General features: G+C 43.8%; 1 protein-coding gene across 1 annotated transcript in view; it reads right to left on the minus strand.

The window, feature by feature from the left end:
- LOC115397484 (semaphorin-7A) overlaps positions 1 to 17290 on the minus strand; it is a 54761-nt gene that overhangs the window by 8948 nt on the left and 28523 nt on the right. Inside the window, exons 6-10 of the mRNA XM_030103841.1 lie at positions 12555 to 12662; positions 11537 to 11676; positions 10064 to 10242; positions 8641 to 8749; positions 8231 to 8436 (exon numbers count right to left, since the gene is read on the minus strand). Of these exons, the coding sequence (XP_029959701.1) occupies positions 8231 to 8436; positions 8641 to 8749; positions 10064 to 10242; positions 11537 to 11676; positions 12555 to 12662 (742 nt within the window). The remainder of the gene's footprint in view (positions 1 to 8230; positions 8437 to 8640; positions 8750 to 10063; positions 10243 to 11536; positions 11677 to 12554; positions 12663 to 17290) is intronic.

Raw genomic sequence — 17290 nt, forward strand, 5'->3', positions numbered from 1 at the left:
AGTCCATAAGGGCCTCCAACTCACACGGGTACAAGTTCAACACCGAGTATGAAACAGCTGCGATTGAGATCAGTGCCTCGAAGTGTGACTACAGCTGATAGAACCAGCTGGAGGAGGAGAACTAACCCTTAGTGGAGGAATCCAGATTCTCGAGCGACAGCAGGAGGGATCACGACACTGTATTCTCTTCCAGTAGGTGACAGTAATTGGAGTAGTTGGAGTCGTGCTGGTTGTAAAGACGGGGGCTGAGCTGTAAAGCCAAGCTTTGTTGAAGGTATGTCGAGAAAAAGAAAAAAACGAGTCTGGCCTCAATCCTCCTGATAAAGAGAGACCTTTGACCAGGTGAGAGAGACTCAAAGTGAAGCCATTACCCCTCCACTCTGAGGGAACCCATTTGAAGTGTTGATACAGATGCCCTCTGGTCACCTCCCATTACAGATTTACCAGGAATGTCCAACTGGGAGCAGCCCAGGGGTCACGAGTGGCTAAGAGATTATACACCGTAGTTAATCTGGAAGTAACTCAGGATAACCCCAGATGAGTTGGATGAAGTTATCCAGAAAATGCCTCAGCTTCTTTACACATTGCTATGACAAACCCAAGTGTATGAAGTAGGAAAGAAGGCAGATGATTGGAAGATATTCCCCTAACAAGATCTGTCTCTTCACTGTAAGCTCGAATTATTCATTTGTCCAGATGTCAAGTGGTCACTGACCTGGTGTCAGTCAGCTTCATCAACTTTTAATCTGGGGCTGCCTCAAGTGTTCCACAAAATAGGATTTCATCTTAAACAAACTGAATTAGAAAGTGTCATTTTTCCCCGACTGCCAGGGGCCGTTCTCAGCTGTGACCAAAATGGTCCAAGCAGCTTTACGTCTTCTGGTGATCAGTCTGTCAGTGAGCTGCCAAAGGCAAAAGAAATCCCTCACCACTGCCACTTCTTTGGTTCCAGCTCCAACAATCCCCTGAATCACAGACTAACTAGTCGACTTCACTGACCCTGAAAAGGCCCACGATCTCTTTTTCCTCCTTGGTGGTTTTTTCTGAAGTACTTCAATCCATCCATGTGTCTTATCTTTGCTTCTCCATCCAGTTCAGGGTTGCAGGGTACTGGGGTCCATCCTAGATCACTCTGGGGACAGGCAGGTACACCCAGGGTGGGTGTCCAGTCCATCACAGGACAAGCAGAGACGGGTTTCTTTTCTGTATTTTCCACACTTGTATCCACCTTGCTCAGGAATAGCTGACGGTAAAATCAGCTAAGCTAAGAAGAAGAAGAAAAAAAAAAAACTCTACGCAATGATGCTCTTAAATTGGGATTTAAATGAACCAAGAAAATGAAATCAATATATCTTTTAATGGTCTTCCTGCTTGTCCAAAAGTAGCACCTTCATAATTACAATTCCACTCAACAGCGACTGAGTTTTAGATTTCTTTTATTCCCAGCAGCAAATGCAGCCTAATACCTGTACACTCAAGAAGAGATTAGTGATGCGCTCCAGAGGGTTGATGAGGATAGTTCTCTTTATCCCTAGATCCCTGTTTTGCATACAAACATCAATTTTTTTTTTTAGCTGAACTGGCTGGGGACATGGTATTACTTGTGTCCAGACAGCCCTCTGTCATGTGTTTATTTTTATGCATACAGTCACACTGAGCATGACCTACAAACACACTTTCATAAATAAAATTGGTGGAGTTCCCCTCGAAGACATGCCCTGACCACAAGTGACAACAACAATCACGAGGTGACCCATAAAGGAGGCTTTAAATAGCGTTAACTGGGGCATCAAAAAGCTGCCATGCTTTGGAAGACATGTGGCACCAACCAAAAGGCCACCAAAAAGTGGCTGTAGAAAGAGCTCAGACCACCAATAGTAAAATAATCAGAGAAGCACATCCTCATACATTCAGGGAGCAGCTGCAGTACACTGGGTAAGAGAAGATCCAGATATGACAGACATTAGCTGGTTGCATAAGGATGCATACATCCCGCTCAATTGGCTTTTGATCAAAAGACATAAAAATCCACTCCGTCATGAAGTGCTGCTTTCTGTCAGTATTACACCGGAGTCCCAACGAGACCAGTTAGTCGGGTTTTGAACTCTGAATATGCGATTCAGTATTAAGCTAATTAGGAGCGTGGAACCACTCTGTCAGTCTGTTCTAGGTCAACTTTTTAAACCGAGCTTCTTTGGAGTCCGTATACATCGCTTTGCCAAACAAGTGTGACTTGAATAAATAAAATGTGCGCCTGTGTGGGTGCGGAAATTAGATAAGAATAAATTGGATGAATAATGCTTCCGCCTTTCGAGCAGCCGCCATCAAGGTGCCCTTCTGCGCAGCGGCAAGAGTCTGTTCACTCTACTTCAGCCCTCGAGTGTTTGAAGAGGGTTCACATCAACCAGCTGAGCACACAACAAAAGACACATATTTCCATAAAGCACAGAAATACAAAGACGTGGAGGACAGGAGAATACAGGTGCATGTCTACAACTCAGTATTACCAGATAGGTAAGAAAAAAGAGTAAAAAAAAACATGAAAAAAATGTATAAACCGTATATAAATGTTCATGAACCTCATTTTTACTTCATGGGTTCACTGAGATTCAATGTTTTACATTTTTGCGACAGAAAAGTTTAACATTTACACAATACGGTGTTGTCATGGAGATGGCAGAAACTCTGAAAACGAGCTGCCTTTTTTTGTTTTTGGTAATGAAACCACACACATCCACCCAGAGAACAGTATGCTGTCGATATTATTGTGAACCTGTTCCAGAAGCAGCGTTTCCACCCTCGACGCAGAGTCAAAGCGTTTTCTGAAAAGTTCAACCCGCTCGGAGCCATTTTCAAAAAGTGTCAGTTTCAGCGACTTTGAGCAGTGCTGTCGTAGAAATAGACTCAGAACAGTTCTGCGTTTTCACTTAAAAACGATGTGTATCGGGGTTTCAGTCAACTGAAAAAAGGTGAACACAAAACCATCATAAACAATTAAAAAATGCTTCATTTCAAATCCTATTTGCCGTCCTGTGCTCAGTTTCTCCACTCTGGAAGACCGATTGTTTTAAACCCATTTTACCAATCTTTCTCAGCTCAAGCAGTTTTTGATGTATTTCTTATCTAATGTTGAAAGATTGATGCGTTCTGCTGTTCTGCATTGTGTATCCCTAATATGAACACAGACACCTCTTGGAAAAAAACGTTCTTTATCTTATTTTTTTTTTTTTTTATCTTCTCAAATCTGCAAGCTGAGGTGCGTTGCACAAGCAGACAATCGGACCATGTTTTTCTAAGGTAGACATGGGCTTCACACAAGACGGCGGGGCAAAAATAAACTTTTAAATGGGAATGGTTTGTCATTGAGCTAATTTATGGTTGTGTGACTAGTTAACTGGTCGGCTCATGATTTTCATTAGTTCTTCCACAACCTGAGAGTTTCCACAACATTTTCAAGTGAAAAAGCAAAACTTAGTTGTGTTTTGGGGGTCTGTTTACAAGACAGCAGTGTTCACAGCTACTAAAAACTGAACTCACTGAAATTTCTCAGACTCTGGCGCTGCATGCATGTTTTTATTTATTTTTTAACGCTCGGGCTCTGTCTCTGCGTCGACAGCAGAAGCACTGATGCTACTCATGGCACCACTGCTGTATTAAAGAACTCCTCTGCACATGCTGAGGTGATGGACTATAACTGCATTATCTAGTACCCAGTCCATATTCTCCATTTTCAAGTTTATAACCACCGTAATTACAATTCAAGTCGGTCTTGTTTCCTTACAAATATCTGTGGACTCGATGTTGTTCATGTTTCTTGTGTGTTGTTCTCACGTATTGTTCTCAACAACGAAAACTCAAAAATGAATCATTTTTTGTTCAAACGAGGAAATGGAACCTAAATTTAATAAACCCATTAAATAGATATTTTTGCCAGAATGAATTAAACTGGCCTCGGAAAAGAAATAAGAAGCAACAAGCTCATTCAGTGAAGCATGAGTCTGAGCTTAATCTGCTCCCCGAGGTCGTCCTCTTCAGGAATATTGATTGTTTGGCTCTCGTAGCTAACATGCAGACATTACTTCTTCTTGGACAAAGATTGACGGCGCTTTCTCTGAACTTTGTCTTTGTGAAAGATATTTATAGGACTTTCCGTCACTGGGGAAGAGTAATGTCCCAGGGCTTCCCGACACGCCTGTGTCGAGGCGGATTCTGCCTCAACCCTTCCACTCTTCATCGGTTCAGACTGGAAGGATCCATCAGCATCAGCTGTACGTCGGCCTCAATCACTCCAGACTGAATCATCTCAGAAACGCAGCATTTTGCCATCATTTGCACGGATATGAGAGCATGCTTGAAATTAATTATGCAGATTGATGAGCTTGACTTGTAACAAGATGTGAATATTTATAGACGGTGCCATGAAGTGAAGGTGATGCAGTTTTGAGCAGGAAATCCAACAGAGGAGACCAGAAAGGAAGCGTAAAGCTCAGACTGACTTGTTCAAGAGGAAAATAAATAAAAAGACACACACTCTGTAACATTCCTGCTGTTGAATATGGCGGAGCGGCGGCTCTCCAGTACGACCTGTTCCCTGTTCCTCCGGCCTCGGCTGCCAGTGTGACTGCGCTCCAGTTTCTTTTTAGGCCACCACAGAGACCCATGGCTGTTCATAGCTTTCTCCTTTTACTGACACAGTTTGTAAAACCCACAGCGAGCGGCCATCAACGTTTCTTCTTTAACACCACATTGGGTTTTTTTTTTTTTGTGGTTGAGTGTTTTAAAAATACACCCCAACCCAGAAAAGCCCTGGTGAATGACAGCCACACACACACACAGCGCACTCTGAGAGATGACACTCTCTCTTCTTTGAGTGAACTTCAGAGTGGTGAGACACTCATCCACACATGAGCATATGACTTGCGAAGGTTGCCATAGTAATCTCCCCGAGGCACAACGCAATTTTTGGAGTAACTGCTATGGGCAACAGCCGCGGCTCAGAATTACTGCTTTCATCAAATAGAAACAACCTTGTGTAGGCCGGAAATTGTGAGAAATGGAATTGGTGCAGAATAAGACTTCGACGTTGTGCCACTTTCCACCACTTTAACTGCACAATGCTTAAATTCCACACATGATTCCAAAAAGATTGGGAAGATGTGTCAAATCTGAAGATGGAACACATTAATCTACGGCTTTGATAACACATATGTAGGAAATTAGGCATTTTACTATTTTATCAAGCAGAATATTGTCTTTTTTTTAACGCCATAAAGAAGTTGGGACAGTGCGACGTCGTGAGAGCGATCGCAGGGCTTCTGATGTCGGATTAAGGCTGTCTGACAGCTGTGGGTCCGCTTTGCCTCCCTTTTCATCTTTTAATCCAGTAGGTGATTTCTGTTTGTGAGGCTAGTTTCAGCATCTGGGCTCATCTGTGTCAAAGCCTCTGTTGAAGTGAATTTTGCAGGGGTGTCAAATACGTTTTAGTTCAGGGGCCTCATCCAGCCCAATTCCACTTTGAGTGAGCCGGACTGCAAGTCTGGGAAAATGACTGTAATTTCAACCTGAAGCCAATTTTAATGAAACCCTCTGGTCCAAAATCCAGTGAAACGTCCGGGAAAAAAACCCCTCCTGCTATAGCTGTTACATTATGCATGTTTTTTACAAAATCGCCCTGGCGGCATGGCTTTGAGGCTAACGCTTGTCTGCTAGCTTTCATGGCAGCATTACTGACCTCTCAGCCGAGATATGGGGTCCAGAGTCCCGGTAATAAATGAGCCCCGGGGTGAAATTTATAAATACCAGAGGATCAATAAGCTCTGATGGTACCTTTTAACTGTGGTTTAGCACCATGGACTGGTTTCAAACTGAATTTTTCCGCAGGCTGGTAGGACAGTGGATAGAAACGGCTTAACAAAGGCTTAACAACGCTTCAAAAAAAAAAAAAAAAAAAACCTGATGGAGTTTTAAGCACAAGAAAGAAGTGCAGACAGAGGTGAAGCATTTTTCAAAGTAAAAATCATTTCAAACTACTTCAAATTTAGATGTATTTTCAAAATAAGACTTTTTAATCTCTCTTTGTGGTCCAAAACCAAATGATCCACAGACAGTTTAGTCTTGCCGATAGTTGCTGTTGTCCAGTGTAATGATCACTACATTAGTGTTAATAAAGGTGATTTGTTCAAAAGATCTTTTTTTTCCCCCCTTTATTAAAAATGTCACCATTACAAAAAAGAAATGAAAATGAAGCACTGATAGTAATGCCATCAAAGCACTGGATCAATAAGCAGTCTGGATATAAGTAGTAGTCCCCATAAATTCTTAACGATACGATACACACTCTGACCAACTAGCATCCAGCGGAATACGGACAAAACTCAACACTACACAACAACATGCTGACAGATGGAAATGTAGGTGAAACGGGAAGAAAAAAAAGGTGGGAATTGGAAATATCTTTTGGAATGGGAGCAGCCGAAGCCTCGTTTACACCGTATCCTCCAGTTCCTGCAGCGACTGAGAGATTGTGCGTTTGTCACCTTCTGTCTGCGGACGACACCTCAATTCAGCCGAGGTCGACATCTTACAGCCAACTTAATGAAATCCACGACGCACAGGGGGGGGTCAAGTAATGAGCTTTGTTAAAGTCGTACTTTTTTGCGATAAGGAAGAAATAAAGTATAATTTCAGGGCTGGAGACCAGAGGCAAACAGTAATAACCTTTTCCTTTGAAGGTTCCTCCAGATTCTTTCAATGCTTTGATACTATTAACCGGACTGTCCGTGGTTGGACCTGTAGAGTCCTTGCAAGTTCATGTTCAGTAATATTGTTCAGAGATGATTCAAAATCCTCATTCATGCGTGGCTGTCATCTATTTCAGAAAAAGGAAATATTTGGTATTATTAATTAAAATGTCTTATTTTGAACACAATTTTTTGTTGTGCATCGACTGTGATAATACTTAGTAGTTATGTTTGTGGGTTGTGGTAAATGAATGGAAACGAGCACGATGTGCTGCTGCAGCCCTCGGCTCTGTATTCGCTGTTTGCTAACTTGTCCTGATATATGTGAAAATCCTGTCAACGAGCTGCATGCAGCTTTTTAATCAAAGCCAAGAGAAAATAAAGCAGGTGCAGCGAGGGGGCATCAGTGTGATAACGCACAACAACAAATTCTGCTTGTTAGGGGATTTTTTTTTTTTTTTTTTAAAGAATAAAGAAATGAACACAATTTGAGCAGGCCGAAGCTGTGCCGTCTCTCTTCACTTCACAGTTCTGGTTTTTTCAGCTCATTTGCGGCTGGACTCGGTCGCAGCGACCAGCCTCGCTTCCCCAGCAGCAGGCGGCTGCTTTCAACAGAAGAGCGCCGCGAAGCCGGCGGCAGACAAAGACGGTGACCAGCTGAGCATCCAAATGAAAAGTCTGCCAGTTTTAAAGAAGCACATGTACTTTATCACACGGCCGCGTTTGAGCTCGCTCCGCCGTGGACGCCACATCTGAACTAAATAAAGCAGCAAAAAGGGGCCGTGCTCGGTTTGGTCGCAAGATCGAAGGTAGAAAAGCAACACGTGCACACAACAGAAACCGCGAGTGAGAAATTTAACACTTACAGGAGGCTTAATGTACGGATATTGTTTGGTTATTTTGTTGTGGCTCATGTTTTTCTACTCTTCTTAGTCTTTGTATGTTGGCTTCAGTAGTGTGTTTATGCTTATCGGTTTGTTCTTGTAATTGCTTTTATTTATCCATGACAGTGACGGAATCCCGAAGGATTAATGAAACATCCATCCATCCTTCCACCCATCCATCCTTCAATCCATCCTGTACTTTAATGACATAATACAGGAATTGGTGACATGTGTGAGCTGTTTCTCTTCGCTTTGCAGAGGGTTTTGGATGAGGGCCTCATGGTGGAGTTGAGGTCAGTAGAAATTCACCCTGTTGAAGTCTGGACGGTAACGCGTTTCCTCTGTGTGAGGATTTCCTCGTATGGTGCAGATATTTGAACGGGTGAGTCGAATTTCTCCGCAGGTGTTAATCTGAGTGTGTGAGTGTCTCTGTTTGCTCTGTGATGGATTGGCGATCGATTCAGAGTAAACTGGGATTGGATAAAACCGAAGACATCCTTGAATTGGACAAAGCAGCATAGAAGGTGGATAATATGTAGATGTGAAGAGGTAAAGCCATGGTGGATGTTTGGTTCTCTCTATGCTGTTGAAGGCAGCCTACCCGTTCCGAGGTACAGGACGCTGTAGTGCTCGTCGTTGACCGCCAGCGTGACGTCCGCCACGGCGTGCGTGATCTGGTCGTCTGTGGGGAGTTCGAGCGGCGCCACGCCGACCGGCCGGATCACGTCTTCGATCTCGGGGTGGTATCTGATCACCCCCAGGTTCTTGATGTTGTTGGGGCTCTCCGCCGTCGCCGGGTTTTTGCGGGCGCACTGAAGGGGGAGAAGTTACGTGATCAGCTTGAAAACGCCCTCGGAGGGAGAGAGAGCTTTGCTTTTATCAACGCGCGGCTTTCAGAAATAGCACTTCAACCTTTTCCTCACTGAAATAAAGCCTGACTCATGCATTAGCACATGTTTTTTCTTTTTTTTAAGACTGTGACACAAACATTAAAAAGACTTTTTGGATTTTATTACCATCCCAGGGCGGCTGCCAATGAATGGACTGCTGTAGCCCTTCAGCTTGGATGTGGAAAAGGCTCGGTCGATGTCTTCGATGGAATAGGCACAAATGACTGTTTTACCCCTGAAAAACAGTATTTATAATTAAAAATAGACAGAATGTAATTAATTCTTCAATCAGCTGCTGTTCATACTGTATATTACTGTGTGGATGTTCTAGCTTTAAAGGACCAGAATTAAACAGCCATTTCTCCCTATCAGGGCGGGAGCCAATAATTGCAAGTGTTTAAATCTCTAATGACTTTTTGTTCGCGTTAAATCATGCTCGATAGCTTAACAGCTTTACATAAAAATATACAGCAATAGCGCCCCGTTAATGCTGAACCTCGGATGTATCGTAGCTACAAGGTCACGCAGTGATTTCTGTGCTTGAAACAAAACATCAGCAGATCTGACTTTAAAGCACTTGTTTTCAAATAAAGTCTAATTTAAGCCGATAATAACTCATTAACACATTTTTTTTTCCTCCACATGGAAAACGGTGATTTGTTTTGCTCTGGCGTTGTCAGCGTGACAGCTGATATCGCTGACATGTGATTTGCATAGCCGGTGAGCGCCGTTTGACAGATGCAACAGAAAACCACTGTTCCAGTTAAACTGACAGCGACAGCAGGCCGTCTTTGAAGGTTGGATCAAGCGGGCATCACCCAGGTGCGTTCTGGGGCTCGTACAGTCTGCTGCTGTGTGGGTGGGCGGCTGCCAGTTACGTTGTTATTCCTACATTATTGTGCCATGAGGAATTAGGTGCATTTAGAGTTTTTAAACTATTATGTTGCCAAACATTCAGCTATTTTAATCGAAATGCCTGCTCTCCACTTCACTTTGATTATTTGTAAAAACATGCAGAATGCAGCAGCTATAGGAGAAGTTATTTGGACAAATTATTTGTTCCTGTATATCACTGTTTGTGTGCTGTACTTTGATTTGTGCGTTCGTGCTTTGTATGTACAAATGTTTTGTTCCTGTTGAATTTGATGTGTGTGTGTGTAATACTATAAGTTCTCCCAGCAATGTTGAAAGCATGAAAGAGACCGCTTGATTCAACAAAGTACGAATACAGTGTGCATTTCCCAGAATAGCCATCGGTTCTGAGTATCATTCCTGCATATGGATGTCGGGACATGTGTGGACCTGTTCAGTCTACAGTGTTTCCATTGACCTGGTTTCACATAGTCAGCACATATTGTATTTTATTTACTACTTTTAACCTGATTAAACTGTCAAATATACTTGATTTGTGTAAGAAGTCATTGACAAGCTGGTTGACAGTGAGTAATACTGCTTTTGGAATAATATATTTGACAGTTTAGTCTACGGCACTTCAGCCGGTGAAGTTACTCCAGCAGAGAAAATGTGTATGTGACGTATTCCAGCTCACCAGGCGTTAGAGAAGAGTCCATACATGATCCCGGTCCGCTTGTCCTGAGCAGTCAGCACCACCGCCTGCTTCATGTTGTTGTACTGCTGCTGCGTGCTTCCTGCGCCGCACATCACCCGGGCCTTCATGAAGGTGGTCCAGGAGTCGGCCAGCAGGGCTCTGATGCCTCCTTCGTCCACCTGCAGGGACAGAGGGACAATAATCTACCTCCAAACACACAGGGACAGTGAACTAAATAAGACTTTAGTGAACTAAGTAAGACTTTTTCAATCAGACTTTTTGACTGAATGAAGACATTTCCCAGCTTCTGTACTTTGAATTAAATGATGCCCAACATGCCCCGAGTCTCTCTCTCCCTACTGAACGCACCGGGATGAAAACACATCGATCTTGTCGTCTCCCTCCCGGTAACAGACGAAGAACCACAGACAGAATTCTTCATTATTGAACAGAGGAATTCCATAAGTGCCTCAGATTGATAATCCATCACGTTCATCTGTTTCTGCTTCAGCCATTGATCATTTGAAACAAAGATCTGAATCTAGATGTGAGTAATGAATTACACGAGGCAGCAGGTGTTTCAACTCGAACTGATAATTAGGAAACACCTGGTTTTAAAATGCTGATGGGAAAGTTTCAGAAAAGGCAAATTACTTTCAGTTTACCAGAAAAAAAAACGAAGGAATGACATTTAACTTTCAAAACAAAATTTTCATAAAATGCGCAATAGATCACTTAAAACAACAAATCTAGTTGAATACATTGCAATTCCACATAACGGCTGTAAGACTAGATGAATGACCAGACTGACAGGAGCAGGTTCCTTGGTACCATAAGAAGAGTCTTCGGCCTCGTTCTCACAGCGTTTAAATCAGAAACGTTTCCTGTTCTCACAGCAATGTGTCAAAAGAGAAAAGCTGACAACAATGCAGTTAGCATACCAGACCATGAGTTGGCGCTGTTGTCTGTTTTTGAAATGAAACCACACACACACACGTACGCAGACAACAACACACCATCAGCAATAAGAATGGGAGTTGACAGACATCCGTATGGACGGACGACCAGGAACTGTTGACACAAACACTGAAGCCGCAGCCTCAGACACCGTGCAGCAGCGAGACCGATGGCAAAGACAAACATGTCAGTATTTTCAGTGCAATAAGTCCTCACTGTGATGGATGTGCAATATCTTCCACATGACTGATACTCCCAGCATATATATAGTATATGTGTGTGTGCGTATATAAGCATTTTGAAGCATCTTTGTCGCTCAGCTGCAGCGTCTGGCTCACTTGTATTTATTTATTGATTGATCCATGCAACTGCAGCTAGAGAAGCATTCAGAGGGTGAACGAGTCTGAAGAAATGCTGTAAACCCACTACAGTAATTGCAAAAAAAAAAAAAAAAAAAAAAAAAACCATGACTCAACAGCATTTTAAGTCCGATTTAAGACAGTTGCGAGATTTTACCGTGCAGATCCGGCCGATGCGCGCCCTGTACGGCTCCTCGTCCACTCGAGCTGTTTTGTTGAACTCGCTGAAGAAGAAGTAGATTTCCTCCTGGACCTTCTCTGAAGACGGGATGATGGCTGCGCCGGCGAACTGCGGATCTGGTGACGAGATTTCAGAGTGTGCCTATCCGAATGGAACCACAACTCCAATTTCAAACGGTCTAATTGGGTTTATTTGACTGTGTGTGGATCACTGGAAGCAAAGCAGCAATTTAACAAAGACTCACTTAACACTGGAGACTTGTCAGACAATCACTCCTCTTCTAAACACTTGTAACAAGCCATTACTGCAGTTAGTTCAATCCCTGACAAGGCGTCTGCCATACAAACCACCCAGCAGCTTATTTTTTACTTAAAATGACCATGGGTGTCATTGAATATTTGTCTTGGGCAGCGTAAAAACATCTATCATTGGGGATGAAAAGTCATAATTGTGGTTTTACACCAGTTTAATAGTATATTTTGACATGGGATTGTGCATTTTCATTCTTTATTAAAATTTTTATCGATAGAAATATCCTTCAAACACACCTTGGGGTTACAATTTCCAATACACACGTTATAAAGGGTTAAAGTAAAATACTTTTCGCAAAAAATACCATTATGTTTAAGCACATTTGACATTACCACTCCAAAAATGATTATTCTGACCGTTAGCCAGTGTTCATAAAAATGCAGTGGCCTTATTTATATGTTTTGCAACAGTACATTTAAAGGCAACTTTATTTTTTTGCTCCTGAGAAATGCTCCTGTTTTTGTCCCCCCTCAGTTACGTCAACTCGTTTAATGTCAGGAAAGCCATTGTGAGGATCAACAGGAGCTCATCATTACGCTGCGGCTTCAGTGAATACACCTACGTGTTTTTTCCCCTTGAGAGTGACGGGAGATGATTGCCAGAGCGGCGCCCACCGTCCACACACACACCAATCCAAACCTGCGTGCTTTTTTTTCCGCCTGACTTCCCTCCTCCTACTCACTCAGCAGCCAAATGTTCTCCGTCTTCAGGAGTTTCTGGGAGCCAAACGTACGACGGATGGAGCCAGCGAGACTTCCCACCGACGACATGGCCGAATACAGATTCCCATCTGACATGAGACCGGAGAGAGAGGGGAGAAAGAAGGTGATGAAAACAGAGCGGGGAATCAGCGAGCGCTTCAGAGGGAGTGTAAGTCAGACTGAGGTGACACAAGACGGGATTTACTGAGGGATAAACAAGGGTCAAGAAAGGGAGGGAGAGAGAGAGAGGTGTGGCATTAAACACAGGGCACAAAGGCAGGAGGAAAAGAAAAGACAGGTGAGTGAACGGAGAGCAAGAGCAAAGAAGACATCAAGGCAGAGCGGCTGACTGCACCAGTGAGCAGCCACCCATCTCCATCTCCTCACGGCGCCACTCGGAGCGCCGTCTCCATAGCAATGCAGGGCTGAAATCATGGCAGTAACGTCCTAATCAGGACCGATGGGTGTTGGAATGCTGCTCGGCTGAAGAGGGGGGGGCCGGCTCGTCGCCCTCCACAATCCATCCCCATCTGCAGGCGGAATCACGCGGCGCCGAGTGTCACTTCAACACAATCGCTCGACTTTCCACCGTGTCGCAAACACACAATTTCTGACTCCCTCATCAAGTTCTCCGGCTGTGAAAAGGTCGGCTTAATTAGAAGCCATCTCTTGTTGTGTTAATGTGATGCACTGCTCAATAATCACACAATTAGGACCGGGGCTCCCCGCGGAGAGGAGCGAGGTCTCTGTGATCACTGCGAAAACTGATGAGATCCACAAAGCTCCAATTGTCTCTTCATGCACAATCCTGTCGAAGCAGTTGAGATAAAAGGGGAAAACAAGACATCTCGGAATAAAAAATAGCACAGACAGACCTCGACATGGGGCAGGTTATCGAGTTGTTTGAAATATATATATGTACCGTGTTTGCATTTGCCCCAGCAAAGATGAGTCACAGAAGTAAACAAAACCTAAAACCTGTGGGGCGAATGGAGAGATGTACGATGTCTCTGCATCGGGATGTTCAGCGGAACGCCGTACACAACGGGATGAAAATTAAAGTCTCACTCTAATTAGATTACATGGGTTTAAAAGGCACAAACATAATCCGTCATGCGCTCATACAAGCGTGCGCACCGGCGGTGATGGCTGCGATACGTTAGAGGATAATTCCCTTGTTTGCCCGATAAAGAGAACGAACGAGCAGAAAGCCGAGTTTAACAGAAACAGACTTACTTCAGTGAAATAGATGAACGTGTGATCGAAGTGGAAAGTCCTCACAGCTTTTAAAACAAGAATTCTGATTTGAAATATGCTTTATATTAAGATTGTAGTAATTTCCAATGATAACTGTTTGGTTGTTGAAAAATACAGACTTTTCATCACATACACTCTGCGACGCAACAAAGGAAAACTTAAGTTTCAATTTAACGATTATTATGGCTTTATTTTACCAGTATGATTGTATATGTGGCCTCTGAACTAAAGCATATTTGAAACCCCTCGTATTTAGTTTTAGTTAATAATTGTGTGTAAATCTCCTCAAACTCACCACGTATGTGGAGTTAAAGGGTTTTCAGGTTAAATCCAGGGGTGCTGTAAATAAACGAGGCCTTATTCCTGAGATCAGCTTCTGTTGCTGACTTCCTCCACTTTCCTCATCGCCAATCAATGTAGGACTCGGCCGGCGTCCGCCGCTGATTGGCACAGAGGAAGCAGACGGGTCGGACACTGCAATCATGTGGTAACACACTGCATCAGTGTTGATCTTTGGTCAGTCATAGATTGCCGTTTCACAAGTAATTGAGTGAGCAGACGAGTGGATTATCGATGGCACCATTAGTAAAGACAGAGACACAGATTGAAGAAGAGAGAAGACCTGCAGCCCGGCTCCTGGTAAATCCAGTGATAAAACCAGCACTGTTCAGGAAACCCGGCAATACTCAGCGCTTCATATTCTATATTATATTGTTCATTTCCAGTGTCACAGCTTGGCTGCAACTCTGCACGTGTGAACAGGCTCTGTGGTTTTGGACGGGCGGATCGAGGCACTTTGGACAGCTACAGCGCCTGCAGGGGTCCTTGCGGGGTCCTCGGGATTCTGTGAACCGGAGGGAATAACACGTGCATCAGAGGCGAAGCAGCCTGACCATTCAGTGCTACAGTTTGAGGAATGAAAGTAGAAATTGTGGAACCTGTGCACGTCTGGACATGTTCCGTGGCTGAAGGAGTGCGCAGCACTTCCCTCCAGCCTCTTTCATCCACATGGGGGGAATTTTACCTGAGTAAAGGTGCACACTTGAAAGCAAACTCCTGACATTACAGGTGTTTGCTGGGCGCCGTCCTGTAATGGGAGTATTGTTCACGTGTCTCATTCTTTCGCTCGCTGGAGACGGAACGTCATCTTGTTTTCCTCTTTGCTCCTGATTGTTCCAGCTGTGTCTCATTTCCCTGTCCGCTGCCGTGAGCCTGTTACGCCGCCACTCTTTCTTCGCTTGGCTTTATTTTCCGTTTTGTTTCATTCGGTCGCCGCCGCCCTCCTGTGAGCGTTCTGCTTTCTGGATCACTGTTGTCATTAAATATCGCTTCGCTTCAAACTGCTTCTGCATCTGGATCCTCTTATCTCCTCCGCTTCTCTCAAATGGCCTCGATTCTGTAAAATTGATTTCAGAATCTGTTGGTGGCGCCTTGTGTGCGACAGCTCCGTTCTGCCACGCACAGTGGCAGATGGCCACTCGTGCACGTTGCTCCACTTGACAAAATATACATGTCTGATTGAGGGAAGTGCGCGATCTGGAAGGATTAATATTTAACAAGAAAAGAGTCAATTTTTCCTTATCCGAGTGATGTGAATTATTCATTTGAACTTACAGTAGCTGTGCCAGTTTCCTGTGTTTCAGACTGAAGGTAAAGCAAGGCCCCACTAATGGAAGATAAGCACTTTGATTATATCATGCTGGGAAATTGATTATTCATTCAACCGCCTCTAATTAGGCCTCACTCTTTGTCATGTAAAGTCTATTCCAGCTAATCATCTCACAAAAATCTCTAACTTCTATATATATTTTTTTACTTTTCTGAAAGCAGAGCAACAATCACAAAACTTCTGCACGTCCCATCGACGGTCTATAATGCTTCAGGAAAGTGCTCCATAACTTTTTAAAAATCTGCCACGTCTGTCTCGTCGAGGAGAAACTCTTCAAAATACAGCGAGGCCCTTCAGATAAAAGCATCGACTCATTTGCATCATTTGAATGGAGGACGATAATAAGAGAGAGACGGATCACTCCTGGGAGCAGAAGTGTCGCTCTGCCGCTCCCGACTCAAATGAGCTGAGGTGATATCAAGAGTTGAGGGTGGCTTTGTTCCAAAATAGATACGACAAAGTGACAGCTTTTGAAAAATTAGGCAGGATCCCTGCGACGGAGACACAAAGTGGACGGAGCAGTGAGACTTCAACCACAGCAACTGTTTTCAGCCCCATTCATCGGATTCATTACGGCTCTGACGTGAGGGATTGATCACACTGGCAGATGGAAATGAAGAGCTGTTCGGCGAGTCTCTTCTCGTCTCAGTGGAAACGTTTGGATTTAGAGCTTTTTCGATAATTAGTTTAGTGTAAGTCACTGATGCAACATGAAGCTTCTGGATAAAATAACCAAGAGTTAGTTCATTCCATTATTTGGCTTGCGAAACACAAATATGAGTATTGTTTAGTTCAGGTGGTCAAATATAGGGCTCGTGGGCCAAAACTGGGCCACAAAAGATGCCAATCCAGGCCGTCAAACCACCAAGCAAACTAAGAATTTCAAAGAAAACACTGATATTTAAAAAGCGAGTCGTGGACACAGCGGGAACCTGAGACCCGAGATGAGACATCAGAGGTGCTGCCATGAAAACGCTGGCCGAGTTATGTAAAAACATGCCGAAGGCAGCAGTTTTCTTGACATTTCACCGTGTTTTACACCAGAAGGTTTCATTAAAATCAGCTTCATGTTGAGACTGGAGTCGTTTTCCATCGCAGTTGTGCAAATTTTCCTCACATATCGTCACTTCCACAACAAAGACAAACTTTCAAGATCAAATTTAGAGGTTATTATGGCACTATTAACTGATCCAGGCCCCCTGAGAGGACCCCCCCATACCCCGATCCCATCCTTATTTCCCTTAAACTGCACCCTCAGTATCATCATATCTACTTAGTCAAGGCTGTAAGTGGACCTCATTGCACCGCTATATTGTATTTTCACCACTTGAGCAGTCGCACCGCGCTTCACGCCGTTACTCACGTTCGCACACACTCACACTAATGGCAGCACGACTCTCGTGGAAGGTTGCTCAAGGACACTTCAGCACCCAGACGGGTGGAGTCGGGGCCTGAACAGCCCACCTCTGCCAGTGGAGGACAACCCTCTTCACACCCAATGACTGAGCAGTTCGCCAGCTGTGGCTGTGATTAAGAGAAACACTTCAAACCTGAACTGATGCTGCAGCACGTTGTCAGCCTATCGGTCCACCACAACTTTCAAGAATCTGTTCAATGTCCTTTTTTTTCTTATTCCTTAGCAGTCAGAAGCTGGAGAGGAGAGGAGGAGTGTGAAAATGGAAACTCAGCAGTAAAACTTAATGCTTCAGTTGAAACTAATGTCATGGTGTAAACAGACAATTATACATCATGTAAACCAGACCTGAAAGCTCGTCATCTGCTAACAATGAC

The sequence above is a fragment of the Salarias fasciatus genome, chromosome 11, assembly GCF_902148845.1.
Source record: "Salarias fasciatus chromosome 11, fSalaFa1.1, whole genome shotgun sequence".
Lineage (NCBI taxonomy): Eukaryota > Metazoa > Chordata > Actinopteri > Blenniiformes > Blenniidae > Salarias > Salarias fasciatus.